Here is a 14,562-nt window from a genome sequence, read left to right as displayed (position 1 = left end):
TGAATAGTTCTTTCCTGTGGACTGGGTCACCCAGCCAACTGGGCCAGCTGACGCTTTAGGAGTCAGGACTTCAGCATGCAAAGACCTCCTCAAGCCAGACAACCAAGCAAAGCATATTAAACACCAGCTCCAAAGTTGTGTCTAGAGAAACCTAGTTTCACGTACTCTCAGGATAAACAGCGCAATAAAGTAAGATCGCAGCTATTCCGAGGAAGTATATTTGGAAGGCATTTAGCATAAACGCAGGATTCGGGCTCTGAATAAAAGTAAAGGGCAAAGAGAGATGGACATCCTGTCCAACGCCTGCACATTCCTGAATCTCTTTGGAGAGGCACATATTTGTATTATAATTATTACTTCATTTATAGCCTGTCTTTCCCACTGAGGGAGATGACAACGTATGAAAAGCAATTTAACCAGACTGCAAAGACCTCCAACAAACAATGCGATAGAACCAGGATTAAAGAAACCAGAAAACAATGTAAATAAAAGATGTCTACGGCAACCAAAGCATAGTGCTATTTCCCCATCGTTAGGGTAAATGGAGAGCCAGGGTAGAGTAGTGGCTAAGAGCGGCGGGACTCTAATCTGGAGAACCAGGTTTGATTCCCTACTCCTCCACATGAAGCCTGCTGAGTGACCTTGGGCCAATCACAGTTAGTTCTCTCTGAACTCTCTCAGCCCACGCGGAGGCAGTCAATGGCAAACCACCTCTGAACGTCTCTTGCCTTGAAAACCCCAAGGGGTTGCCATAGGTCAGCTGCAACATGATGGCACTTTACACACACATGGTAAATGCAGCCAATACTGGTGTTGTATATCATGAACACCTAAGGCCTCAGCGCTAGACACCAGGGCTTGGATGTTTGAAAGCCACAGAAGAGGGCTGTTGAAGATGGAGGAAAGGCTGTCCAAGTACATTTTCAACATTATGTTCTTACTGAGGCAGGGTTAGATACTTGTCCCAGGGAACAGCTTTATTTTGCTTTTCTAGACTATTGCTGGCACTAGCCTTCTATGACATGCATGTACCTTGAAGACCTTGATCTGGCAGCTGGCAGAATGCAGGTGCTCTGTGTATTCTCCATTCTCATTCTCCTTAAAGGTGTCGATCTGGACTCGGAATGGCACACCCTTCTCGCCACCATGCTTCCTCATAGTGAACTCCGTACTGATGCAATGCACCTGCAAGAGATGCCTAAGCTGCAGCCTCATTGCTGGGACAATGAAGACTGTGCACGGGCAGATGAACCATTACCACAAAGCATGCTATGGCAAAGGAAATTAACTAGTCTGGGGACCCTGTTTGCCACAACAGCCTGGGGAATCCTAACCACAGAGCGAATGCTTCCACCTGCTCTCTGCATCACCCTGCTGTTTGTATCAAGACTCTTCACTCGAGCACAAAATTGCTGTTTGAATCATGGGACGAGGAGCATTGCTTTATTTGAACAGAAGATTCCAGCAGATAACGTAAGAATCAAAATGGTAGCAGATGTGCTATTACGGTATTTAAATAGTGATTGGATGGGATTTATAGCTTATACTTGTATTTCGATGCATTCTGATGTTATTTACTTATGGTATGTTCTTGTGTGTGCCTATATCTGATGTTTATGTTATGACCTATGGTTACAATATTAAATTCAATTAATTAAATGCTATTGCTGTAGAGGAGGGGGGAAGTGTGCATGCATGCAAGAGATAACTTGTCAATGTGTGACAGAGAAGAACCGGGATCACGGATCAGATTCTGTGGAAGCAAAGAAAGAAAATCCCTTAAGCTTGCTCCTGATTATCTTTCAGCAAGGACTGTGAGCTGGAAAGCACACCCAACAGGTGTTTGGCTTTAAAGCTCAGGACAAACACACATTTTCCTGATCTCTTAGAGGGACTAGGAACACTGCTCAGCTGCATGTGATCCTCTGTCATCTATCCCCGCCCCCACCCCCACAACCTGCCAAGTTCATGCTCTCCCCACTCTCAAATCTACCCTGCACTTTTCATTGCAAACTAGGGTTCATGTGAACGTCTGCGCCAAGTGGCATACTAACCATAGGAACTGTAAACCTGGGCTTTTAGTCCCTTCACCAAACTCTGCAATAAAGTCAATGGAAGAACTGTTAATGCTAGTATTGGTTTGTGCTGGGGGTTAGGGTTTGAACGAGGAGAGGGGAAGATAGCATCAGTTTAAGGGCCTCTCTTGATGTCTTAACCAAGATGAAAAGAGTGGGAAATGTTGCAACAGCACGCAGTCCACAGAACCGAAAAAGGGCTCCAAGGTTAACAGAGCGGGGTTATCTCGCTTTTTCTTTGTTTAGACACACTTTTAAGGTTTTCATGTCTACAGAGCAGTTGCTTGCAAAAAGCATGAAGGAGAAACTGGGCCTTAAGCTGGACAGGAAAAAAAACAGCAAACGCAATTTGCTTTCAGGTCACAAAAACTAATCCAGAATGGATACAGAAGCCGTAATTCAGGAGACAATTTAGTTTTTCTAGCTCACCCATCAACTTTGCAAGAGCAAAGGGCAATGAGCAACTCAATGCTTTGCCACTACACCTCGAGTGGAGAGCTACTTCCATAAGTTGTGATAGAGAGAAACAGGACAATGTCGCCCTGAACCTACAACACAGATAAAAGGATCCATAATCCCAAGGAATAAGCCTCAGATGTACAGCCTTGATACTGAACTATTTGTCTTTAACAAGGAACATCTGCCCTTCTGAAGGCTTCCAACAAGGCCGGGCCTTTGTTTACCCTGGCAACTGCTGCCTTGCCCTCAAGGCAGAACTGAACACCCAAGTAGGGACGTACATTCTGATATATCTGGTCCAAATACATATATTTCTGGGTATATTCGGGGCTTTGGGTGGTATCCAGGATTTTCTGGGAAATAGGTCCCAAAAAATTACACACTTATTCAGGATTAGCCATGAATATCAGGAGCCAGCATTTAAATGCTCCCAGGACTGTTTTTTCTCCTCCCCCGCAGTGTGCCTGTATATTCCCAGGCTTGTCATTGGCTTGCTGTGTTGGTTTCAGTTTGAGTCTGTCATTTTAAATTGGTTTGGTTGGTCTTTCAACATTGTGTTCTTTGCACCAGTTGGTTTGTGTGGGGTTTGCAGTTTGTGGTGGATTCTCTGATTCAACATTGTCTTTGATTCTCAGGTTGTAAATTAGCATAGATTATCTGAATTTACATTTGTTAGACTTGCAACTGTGTCCTATTGTTTGCTTGGGCAATTCTCTAGTTTGACATAGGGTTGGATTCTCAAGCTGTACATTAGTTGCATTAGGCTTGCTGCATCGTCCCACAGTTCTGCCAGGATTCTCTGGTTCTACATGGGTTCACTTCAAATTTGGAAGTTATTTAAAGACAGGGACCAGCATCTCCGCTACAATTCGGTTAAAAAAACAAACAGATCCCCAGCCCTCTGGAAAGATTCCCCATAGGGAGTAGTGGAGCCAAATAACATTGGAATCCCAAGAAAAAAAACCCCGATATAAATACCAAACCGGTATTTGGAACCTGGAAAACCAGGAATACTGATAGTTTTTTATCTCCTCCTCGATATCCAGATCTGGGGGTGGGGGGACCAATTTTTTCAGGCTGCACATTCCTACACCCAAACTACAGCTAGGCAGTAAAATTGCTTTTCCCATCCACTAACCCCCCTTCCCAAACAATAGGTCATACTTTCTCACTGCATTGAAACATGGTCGCTCTGAACAGCGGTCTTGCCATTCTGGGTTGACACTTAGGTTTCTCAAGTGCAATCAGAGTGACTTCTCAGTGCAAGAGTTCGCAGAGTTCACTGTAAGAAGCCTCCCAAGTGAAGAGTATGAGTTGTCAAGCCTTCCTAGCTGTGACTAAGAGCTTAGCTGCCACCCATCAGTGACCAAAAAAACCACCACAACCAATTTGAAACTGGTAGCCAAGATTCTGAAATGATACTGAGCAATTCAGTGGCCCGGTCAAACCAGATTACAGAAGGAAGGCCACGCAGAGGAGACCTGGAAGCGGGAAAAGAGGAACTGCTCCTTTATCGCCCTGACTGGCAAATTAGGAAGGGTTGCATGGGAATGGTGACCGGACCAGGAGATAGAGAACGTCAGTCAAGGCACACAGCAGGTGGTGATGGCTGGGGTCAGAGAAAAGGTTACACCTGCCCCGTCAGCTGTCTTCAGCTTTCTAAAATGGCTTGCTTCACAACTCCGAGCAATGGTGCATTTAAACTGATGGAAAGTTACACTTCTGTGCTCTCTATACAATACTGGGATACCCTTACTGTAAAACACAATTACTTAGATTTACTGGCGTAAAACAGACTGCACTGAAGTGTCACTGCTGGCTTGCTCGTTGTATACCCTGTCACGGGGGGGGGGGGAATCTAGGGGCACCTTGTATGCATCTCAGTTTACCTGAATAAATACAGAAGTCCTCTTTGAGGGATCCCAAAGGAACTCTACAGTATTCAGCTGTGTTGGGTTTGCCCTGGGATCAATTATGCCCACAGACATTGGAATATCTGCAGAAGAGAAAAGCCACACACAGTTTAGAATGAGGCTGGAAGATGCATGGAAAACGCTAGTAGACAGGTGTGGAACATATTAAGAACTTAAGGGACTGGATTACTGAAGGGAGGGAAAAGAATTCAAGGAACCAGTAAGTTGGCAGAATAGAGAATCAAGTGTGACACTATTGCTTTAAAACAAGCCTGCAAAGCCAATTCAAAAAGAGCTTGGAGTCCACAGAAGACAGGGCTGTGTGCACAATACATTAAGAACAACCCAAAAATTCTGCACAGAGAACCAGATTTTGGGACCTGTAATTTAAATCTTGCTTATTTTTCGTAATTTGTTCAGCTTCTATTAGTCACGGGAAGAAGAAAGAGGCTGTGACAGAAAGCCATGTAGGGAATAAATGCCCCAATTTTGTGCACAGGAAATCTTACCCAGGGTCTGCCACCCCAGCTTATGAGATAGTAACAAGCACTTTCAAGGCTCTATTTGCTGCCATAAGGACTAGAAACTTTACATGAAAGTTTGCCAAGATGCAGGATAATAATTTCTGGTCCCCAATACCTAACAGCACACTTACAGGTCACACAAAACCCTAATAGTTCAGTCAAAAGAAGGCAAGTTGCTAAACAAAGGCAGTCACACTGGAGACTTCACAGGCCTGACAATCTGCAAGTTCTTCCACTATAGAATCCTTTACAGACTAAAGAGCTGGATTTAAGGCAATAAATGAATGCAGTAACAGCAGGCACTGGTGTCTCCCCTCTGCCTGCAGCAGCAGCTTCCCAGGCAAGCCAATTAAAAATATTAGGACCACAAAATTAAGTAGGATCAAAAGGCATCCCAGCACTGCGCAAAGGCAGGTACGTTTGCCCACCAGGCACAGCTATAGAACAAGACATGCAATCTGGATCACGGTTTGTCAGCAGTACCTACACCTGTGCTCGGCTTGGGAATGGGGATTACAGAGCAAACAGCTCAAGACAGCCCGTGACAAGACAGGCCGCATTTGGGTGGAGAAGGCAACATTAAAAAAAAAAAAACACCTCAAGATGTCAAAGGCACATAGACTGGAGGAAAAATGCCTTTGTGGCATGTGAAATACAGCAAGAGGTTGTATTTTGAAAGCTTCTGGGCTGCTGGAGGTCTGCCTGGTGACTGTTTTACTATCCTTTAGGCACCAGGCCAAACATTTCTCTTTAACCACGCTTTGTAACATGGTCTGCTTTACGGTCGGCTTCTAGCCTGAGGGCTGCTTTATGGATATCATTTGAGATTTGTTAATTTTTGTCGCAACACTGGAGAGGTAAATGCCTGCCTCCCATAATCCAATGGCCTGAAGTCCTTACAACCTTATTAACATGTGAACACATGGAGTATAGACCACAATTGTGCATGGAGATATTTTTAGATATTTAGAAACCTTTTATAGATGCTTATGTGCAGACTTGCTACCATTGTTACCTTTTCTATTTCTTTTCTGTTTGGAGGTTTTAATTTAAAAAAATTAAAAATTATTTTTAAGAAAGAGGTTTCTTAATGTTGTTTTTGTCCTTCTGATGGGCCCTTTTCTTGTTTTTTATTATTCTGTTGTTTTATCACTTTGTGAGCTTTCCCACGTATGTCTCTGGAGCAGCAGTACACATACTGTATCACAGCTAGCATCACAAGGCATGCTTCACAGAAAGCCACTACGACACTATTCCAGGAATTATAACCAGCACTCACCAATGTCGAGTATTCTATCCCCTGGCCTATTCCACCTCCAGCCTTCGAGCTGCTGATGCTCCGTGTACTGAAGCCGTCTGTCATGGAACACCACTCGAAATATACTCTGGGCAACAAAGATTGAGCTGGTTATAAGACACACCTGGGAACTCATTTTGAGCTAAGGGAAATGGAACAGGTTGAGTAGGGAAGAAAAGGATTTCCCCCCCTCCCCCCAAAGATACATGCACCATACTCAAAATCTTGAATGGGAACTGGAGTATTCATGTGTAAATGCCTGCACAAGGAAAGCTCTGCTTGCAACATGGATTGCGAGGATGGGTCACACGTGGCACCGGTTCACGTATTCAAAATCCCACTCAAACTAGCGGAAGGGCCATGAGCCCAAGACACACTCCCACACTTCGGCATACACATAATCCACACAGCCAGGACAAGGTCAGTAGGAAATCAAGTTTCTGGTCTCAATCGCGCATGCTTACTCATCACTTGACCTCCTACACCTGATGCCTAATGGCAGACCGTGCAAACAAATTCTACTCAAAAGTACTTTTTGAAATGATATCCTGAGCCAGTGTATTTTTTACATTTGTTTACATTTCATATTTATAATACTGAGCAACAGATTTATTTCAAGGCTATTTTGCCCGTTGCGCCCAGGTTTTGGTTATGCTTACAACGTTCTTTCCCTATTAATACTGGATAGATTATGGTTCTGGCCACCATAAGAGCCAGAGAAAGTTGTTCATGAAACTCTGGTTAGTGGGTATATGTTGATATGTATTGGGCCCTTGGCTGGTTCAAGGAAGACAGCTCATCAGGGAGTGCAGGAATGCGCTGCTGAAAACCTCTCTGCACATCCCCAGAGGCCGGGCCCTTTCTTAGATTATGTGTGAAGCAGCCCTAAGATTATGAGAGATCCTCAAAAACAGGAAAATTAGATATGGTGTTTTTTTTTTGAGAGGGTAGTGTTCAGCACTACACAAAACACTGCTTGTGATACAGTAAATGCATGTCTGAAGCCACCTTGGCCTTGGACACTTTTTGCATGCTTTCCAGCCACTCTTCAACCTGCAAAGGGAAGAAATTCTGCACCCTTTTCGTTACAAAAAAGCAGACTCTACACTGACACTACATTGTCCGATCCCAAGGTTGCACACAGCACAGCATCCAAAGAATATCCACTCTCAACAGCTGGGGGGAAAATGAAACACGGAGTGGGGGAACTGGGGAAACTAGATGGCACTTACACTAAACAAACTCCTCAAATGGGAATCTGTTCTGGGGGGGACACTCAATATTTTCTGAGACAGTAACCGAACCACTGACTACTCCCTTGTTCACAAAAGCAGCTGTTCGATGTTACCTGCCTGGAAACCATCTCATGCACTAAATACTGGTGTTACCCTGGAAATCTAGGGCCATAAAAGACATAATGACAGAGATTCACAATTAGGATTTTTCACAGTTTTTTTCCTTTAAAAAAACCCAACAGATTAGCAGCCCCCAGTCCAGCCTTTTCAAAATCCAGGGAGTAGCTATAACAGCAGCAAATATTTAGCCCAGGGGTGTCGAACATTTGTTACGAGGGCCAGATATGACATGTCACTTTGTTGGGCAGGGCCATGCCTCGCCCACCCAGATCGAGAGTTGAGGGGGGGAGGGTGGCTGCCTCAACTGGCTTGCGGGCCAGATAAAAGCTCTCAGGGGCCGGATGCAGCCCACGGGCCTTATGTTTGACACCCCTGATTTAACCCTTTTCTCCCAAGGTTTTGAAGACCCCAGTACTGCTTTGTTCCTCCTACGGTGCTATTTACAGTGGCAGGGTGGTGAGCATGTGTTTTTTCTAAATCATGGAAGAGGAGGAGGAAGAGGAGATTAAATACACTCCTTCCCCATCTTCAAAGCAGCCACTGCAAGGGGGAGGGGCTGCTAATTAGCATTAAAAAAACACCTGGGGAGAGATCCAACCATTTCTTCCAGCACGTCTACTTGGGCTCTTTCAGACTGATTGCCACAGGACAAAGACTATACATTAATATGCAACAACCAGAGAAAAAGAGGCAGCTACCTATGAAGCTTCAAAGTCAAGCGACCTTTGCCTCACAGGGAGGCTGCTTTTGTTTCTAAGGCACATTAGAATACAGGTTGAGTATCCCTTATCTTAAAATGATGTATAGGTGGTATTTAACACCTAAAAAGATGGCGAGGATCTACAATACGATGTCTCCTAAGTGTTGGAAATGTAATACAGAGATTGGCTCATTTTATCATATGTGGTGGACTTGTGATAAAGCTAAAGAATTTTGGGACATGATATACTATTAAATCAGATTTATATTACAGAAGAATATACCGAAATCACCAGAGTTGATGCTACTTAGTATAATACCAGATACTATTTTAACTCAAAGAACTTTTTTGATTTATGCAACCACAGCTGCAAGATTGCTGTACGCAGCTAAATGGAAAATGACGGACATTCCAGAAAAAAGAGACTGGATACTGAAAATGCTAGAATTAGTGGAAATGGCAAAATTAACTGCATTGATAAACCAAAGAGACAATGAACAGTTTATGGGAGAATGGGAGGTATGGAGAATTTATTGTGAACATGAATTATATTTAGGGAAATTAGAAGGTTACACATTGAATTGACCCGTTAGGTATTCTCTGATGACTAGCTATTAGATTTTTGTTTAATATTAGGGTCAATACTATAAACGTAAGAAATACATTAATCTATTTTGAAGCAGAGGGAGGTGACGGGGAAGTCATTGTTTAATTCATTACTATGTATTTTTAACAACATTACAGAGATATTCTTTTATGATTGTTATTATAACAGTTGTTAAATGGATGTTAAATTTACTTTTTTTTAAATAATAAAAATTTTATTTAAAAAAGAGTATCCCTTATCTGGACTGCTTGGGACCAGAAGTGGTCCGTATTTTCGATCTTTCCATATTTTGGAATTTTCGCATGTACATAATGAGATATCTTGGGGATGGGACTATTTCTGGGACTAACAAAAACTTACACTGCCTCCTGAGCTTCAGGCCCCTTGAGAGCTCTTATCTGACCTGCGAGCCAGCCACCACCCCATCTGGGCTGGCAAGCGCCCCCCGCGCCTCCCCCCCCCCCGCTCTGGGCTAGCGAGCCCACTAAAGTAAAAAATATAATTAATTGGCTTTACCTGTGTCTTCTATAAAGTTTGTATCTCTGGTACCTGGCATTAAATTTTATGGTATACATGACCCGGTCTGACAAAATGACATTTATGTCATATCCGGCCCTTGTAACAAATGAGCTGAACACCACTGCTCTACATGCTTTCGTAGACCGGATTCGGGACTACCATAATGGTTTCCATTTTGTGTGCCTTACACAGATTCATCAAAGGACAAAATCCTCTGAAAAAGAAGAATCTCATTTAAGTGGTCTCTCAGCAACCCACAGGACTTTTTTTTTAGTTTGCCATTAGATGATCAGTCAAATTAAAATTTGGGGGTTCACAAATCGTAGCCAGGTAGCCACCCCCGAGGCCCAAATTCTGAATTAATTGCACACTTGGCAGTTATCCTTCCATTCTCCGTATAGATCTCTGCCTGATTCACTGGTGCCCCTGCTGTCCGTCTCTCACGACGTCCTGCTGTCTATTAAACTTCCTTTACTGGACTGCAATCCCTAGCACTTTCGGGGTAACAACCTGGAAACCACACCACCACCAGGGATCAAACCCTGGGCTCTTTTCATATTGTGCCCCTGCAGGGGTTGCACCGGAGTGGCATTTGTACTGGTGGGGTGGTGGTGAAGAGGGGCTCCTCCTACTTTTTCAACACAGAAGACACCAACGTTACGTGTATCTTTCACATTCTCCCCGCAGATCAGACCGGCATACATGATTTTATTCTAACAACCCTGGCTTGGATCCTATGCTCTTATTCTGCTTATGAAAGAGAAGGGAGTTTTCCACCAATTCACCCCTCCATCTTCAGCCCCATGATGTTCCTGCAATTTCACTGGCCCAAGGGGGGCACAATCTCAGGTGACACAGAAAACCGGGGGGGGGGGATTTTTCATGCAGCTCTGCTCCACTCCAACTGCACAGGAAAGAAGCCCACATTAGGTGGGTTAGCCTGAGTGTAGCTGGCCCAAAGTCACTCAGTGAGGATCAAGGCTGAATGAGGATTTGAACCAGGGCCTCCTCAATTTTTGCAGGTTGCACTAACATTATACTTCACTGGCCCTACCCTGTGACCCTACCCTATCTTTGTTTAAAGAACTGTTCAAAAGTATCTACCCTGAGTCTTTTTGGAGAGAAAGGAGCATCATCTGCAAAACCAGCCAACTCACCTTTACAAGCTTCCCAGTCAGTTCAGGCAGTTCCCCCATTTTCCTGTTGTCCAGCATTCTGATTTCGTAAGATTGACCTGAAGAAGAAGAGCTCTTGCGTGTTTACCACTAAAATAGGCCTGTGTTTCATCAGTTCATCGTATAATAAGATTAACTGGAAAGAAATGCAAGTATTTGATAGCTCTTGTGGCAAGCATAACCACATTCCCCTTCCAACTCCTGGAACGCTTTTGCAGATGTTTTTAAAGGGTTTTTTTAAAAAGTGAGGGGCATATCCACAATCCCTTAAGGGGGCAAAAAAGAACACTTTCCTATAGGAGTAAAACTGATTCAGTCAGAAGCTGCTACAATTTGCTCCAGTCGATTGCATCGCTCTACTGATCTGTACAAAACTTTGGGAAGTGGAAGATACCATAGGTATGGGTATGTGCTTGATTTAACATAAAAGTGAGTAACCTGGCCAATCGCCAGGGGAATTGTAAGAGGTAAGTCATTCCCACTGCACTCAGAAATCACAACTTGTACACAACCTGCATTTTACAAGTAGCAGAAAAACAGCAGACTTCATTTTAGACTCACTGCAAGGAGACAAGGAACGTTAGGAAGTGTTTTGAACATGGATGGTGTCAATGGAAGAGAAACATCTTCAAAGTTTAGGCTATCCTGCAACAGTATCTCGGGTAAAACTGGTAAAGGAGGTGGAATCTTACCACTTGTAAAACTGTAGCTGTTTTCAGTGAATTCTAAATTAAATAATTGCTTATATTCAACACTTTTGGGACAGCATGCTTTAGAAACCCAAATATACTTAAATGCCCAAACTATATCACAGTATTCCTATCTTTTTTTTCCATGGTTTACAACTCCAGCCCACTGATTACATCCAATATATTCAAATGATCACAAATCACACAATTCTGGGCTAACGTCTTGTTATGGAAGGAAAAAGGAAATGTGGCTTTCCTTGCTAGGAAACTTCCTTAGACCAAGGGTTCCCTGGAAAGCACCCTGGTAACCAGCTGTCACTTACTCAGGGACTCCAGAGAACATTTAGACTACCAGCTGAGAAGGTATCCTTCTAGTGAAGTAACAGGGTGGAAACCCTGCCAAATACCTTACAATGAACTATGTAGTAGTGCCTGTGTGATCTAATACGTAGGGAAGAGATTAACAGAAATATCCCAGAGAGATAAACTGTACTAAACAAAGCCAAAAAAACCATGTCTTTATTAAAAGGTTTATTATAGAAGAAAGGGGGGAAAGAGGAAAAAGATGGTTGGAGTCCATAAGGGATGTGAAAAGGGGGCAAAAACAGGCAACAGCACACAATATCAAAGCAGAGACTTTCAAATAAAAAGCAAAACAGCTAATCTAATGCAGTGAAGTCCATGTTACCTAGGGTGTAGCAGGTTCCTCAGAGCATGTGCAGAGTGCCTTGCAGTACCAAGACGATGGAGGGCTCCTTAACCCCTACCCAAACTCCTGTGAACCCCAGTTTCTGCTGAAGGGTGAGGAGAAGGGAAAATCCCAAATGTCCAGATATTTATGGTCAATGGAATCTGAGCTCAGCCAGCTTCCTCTCTAGGAAGGACAAGCTAATTTAGCCAATCCCATGCAAATCTCCATCTCTGATGTCAGAATAGTTCACAAGCACCATGTTAGCTATCAAAATTACACACACACATCCCAAGCATCTGTTAATGGCCCTGAACTTCCATGACAAACAGATAGTCCGGTCCAAAACAGTTTGACTTTTGCACAAAAAGGATTAAGCTTGACAGGATGGCCCAATGCGGAATGGAAATGAACAGGTTATTCTAATGTAAATCCCAGGGGTTCAAGGTCCCAGACGCTCTAGGTGGCACCCTTGAGCCCTAGTAAGGTGTTAAGATTTCCATCATACTTCTCCTCACCTCCTCCATTCCATACTTCTGGCCTCCAAATATTTATACGCACTTTAGCCATAAGAACTCTTTAGCAGGGCCAGTAAAATGGAGTTATTCCGCATGTTCTTCCAGGTCCAATGTGGCCTATACTCTAGAGATGAGCGCCACTTGGCTTTAATTATTTTATTGACTAATTACTATAATGAGCCCCGTGACGCAGTGTGGTAAGCTACAGTACTGCAGTCCAAGCTCTGTTAATGACCTGAGTTTGATCCCAGCGGAAGTCGGTTTCAGGTAGCCGGCTCAAGGTTGACTCAGCCTTCCATCCTTCCGAGGTCGGTAAAATGAGTACCCTGCTCGCTGGGGGTAAAGTGTAGATGACTGGGGAAGGCAATGGCAAACCACCCCGTAAACACAGTCTGTCTAGTAAACATCAGGATGTGACATCACCCCATGGTCAGTAATGACCTGGTGCTTGCACAGGGGACTACCTTTACCTTTTACCTAATGACTAGGATATGGTTTTAAAATGTTGAAGTTTATTGTTATGATATTATATGTTACTGAGGATGTTAGCTGCCCTGAGCCTGGCCTCAGCCGGGGACATAGGGCAGGATTTAAATCGAAAAATAAATAAAATTTAAAAACAGCTCATCAAAGAATCTTCCAGCATCGTAAAGACTACCCAATTTATTGTGGCACAAGCTTTCAGGAGCCAGAGTCCACTTTGCTAGATGTATCAAATGTCCCATTCAATTGGCGGGGATATATATAAACACACGGTTACAAACAGAAAGCAGGAGGGAGACAAGAAAGGCACCCAGCATTCTGCAACGTAGGTGTGCTACACTTTAAACTGGAGCGCACAGATGAAGATAAGATCCTCTTGAAAGAGTAAATGATCTGGTCACAGGGTACGGGTGAACTATTTTCAACTTCTGATGAACTGGCAAAGTAAAATGAATACTTAAACCTGCAAGAAGGGACGCTGGTTTTCCACAATGAGCGAGCCAGTCCCTATTAAGCCCACGATCTAGAACGCCAGCCCAGCACAGAAACGGCCCATTCAGCAGGTGATCACAGGAATCTCCCTTCGAAACTCTTCTGCCAGAATACAGAAAGCTTTCTAGTCTGTTGTTGACAGTTCAGAAGGAGCCCCGTTGACAGCAGAATGAGGAAAACGCACATGCTCTGGGAGGAGAGGAGGGAGGCAGACCTGAGACAGGGAAGCAATGCGAGCGCACAGAATGTGCTCGCAGGGCCATAAACCGGCCTCTCTCCAGCTGTCCTTTGGCGAGAGGAAAGCAGCTCACCTTGATTGAGGTAAGTGAGAGTTTCATCGTGGAGTTTGACAGCAGGGGAAGTGGCTGCACACAGCACATATTGGAATGGAAGGATTTTGTTCTCGTTGTCAGGAGGCAAGCTGGATTCTTCTTGCTTGAAGATGGGCAAGGCCAGGACATCGCTGCAAGAGAAATCGGTGATCAGAACAACTGAACTAGTCTCACTCAAGAGGGTTTTTTAAAAAAAGTTTAATATTTACCAAGAACATCCCTGTTGTGCCCAAAATAAAGAGGCCCCCCAAAAGACCGCCGCAACATTAAAACCATTTTTTAAATTTCCTGCAGAGGGATGCCTAATTCTCCCACCTGCAGCCTCTATTGAGATGCACTTGCCCATACAATTTAGTTATTTAAAATGCTTAGTCCCTGCCTCGTTAATTAAAAAAAAAATGTTCAAGTGCGCTTCCAAAGTTTTTTAAAAAAACACAGAAAATAGCAAAAAGAGAACACAAAACATACCCAGGAGAACACTAAAGTCCACAAGATATAAAAAGGGAGGTCAGAGAAGAACTGAAAAGAACTACCTATGATGACCCCCGTGGCACAGAGTGGTAAGCTGCAGTACTGCAGTCAAAAGCTCTGCTCACGACCTGAGTTCGATCCCAACGGAAGTTGGTTTCAGGTAGCTGGCTCAAGGTTGACTCAGCCTTCCATCCTTCCGAGGTCGGTAAAATGAGTACCCAGCTTGCTGGTGGTAAAGGGAAGATGACTGGGGAAGGCACTGGCA

General features: G+C 43.8%; 1 protein-coding gene across 1 annotated transcript in view; it reads right to left on the bottom strand.

Moving 5' to 3' along the window:
- TFCP2 (transcription factor CP2) overlaps positions 1-14,562 on the bottom strand; it is a 59,333-nt gene that overhangs the window by 18,603 nt on the left and 26,168 nt on the right. Inside the window, exons 2-6 of the mRNA XM_056864915.1 lie at positions 13,806-13,957; positions 10,607-10,683; positions 6,251-6,356; positions 4,424-4,530; positions 1,033-1,185 (exon numbers count right to left, since the gene is read on the bottom strand). Of these exons, the coding sequence (XP_056720893.1) occupies positions 1,033-1,185; positions 4,424-4,530; positions 6,251-6,356; positions 10,607-10,683; positions 13,806-13,957 (595 nt within the window). The remainder of the gene's footprint in view (positions 1-1,032; positions 1,186-4,423; positions 4,531-6,250; positions 6,357-10,606; positions 10,684-13,805; positions 13,958-14,562) is intronic.

This window comes from Euleptes europaea, chromosome 1 (genome assembly GCF_029931775.1).
Source record: "Euleptes europaea isolate rEulEur1 chromosome 1, rEulEur1.hap1, whole genome shotgun sequence".
In the NCBI taxonomy this organism is placed as follows: Eukaryota; Metazoa; Chordata; class Lepidosauria; order Squamata; family Sphaerodactylidae; genus Euleptes; species Euleptes europaea.
Note: the sequence above shows the minus strand (reverse complement) of the source record. Positions and strands in the feature narration are given on the sequence as shown.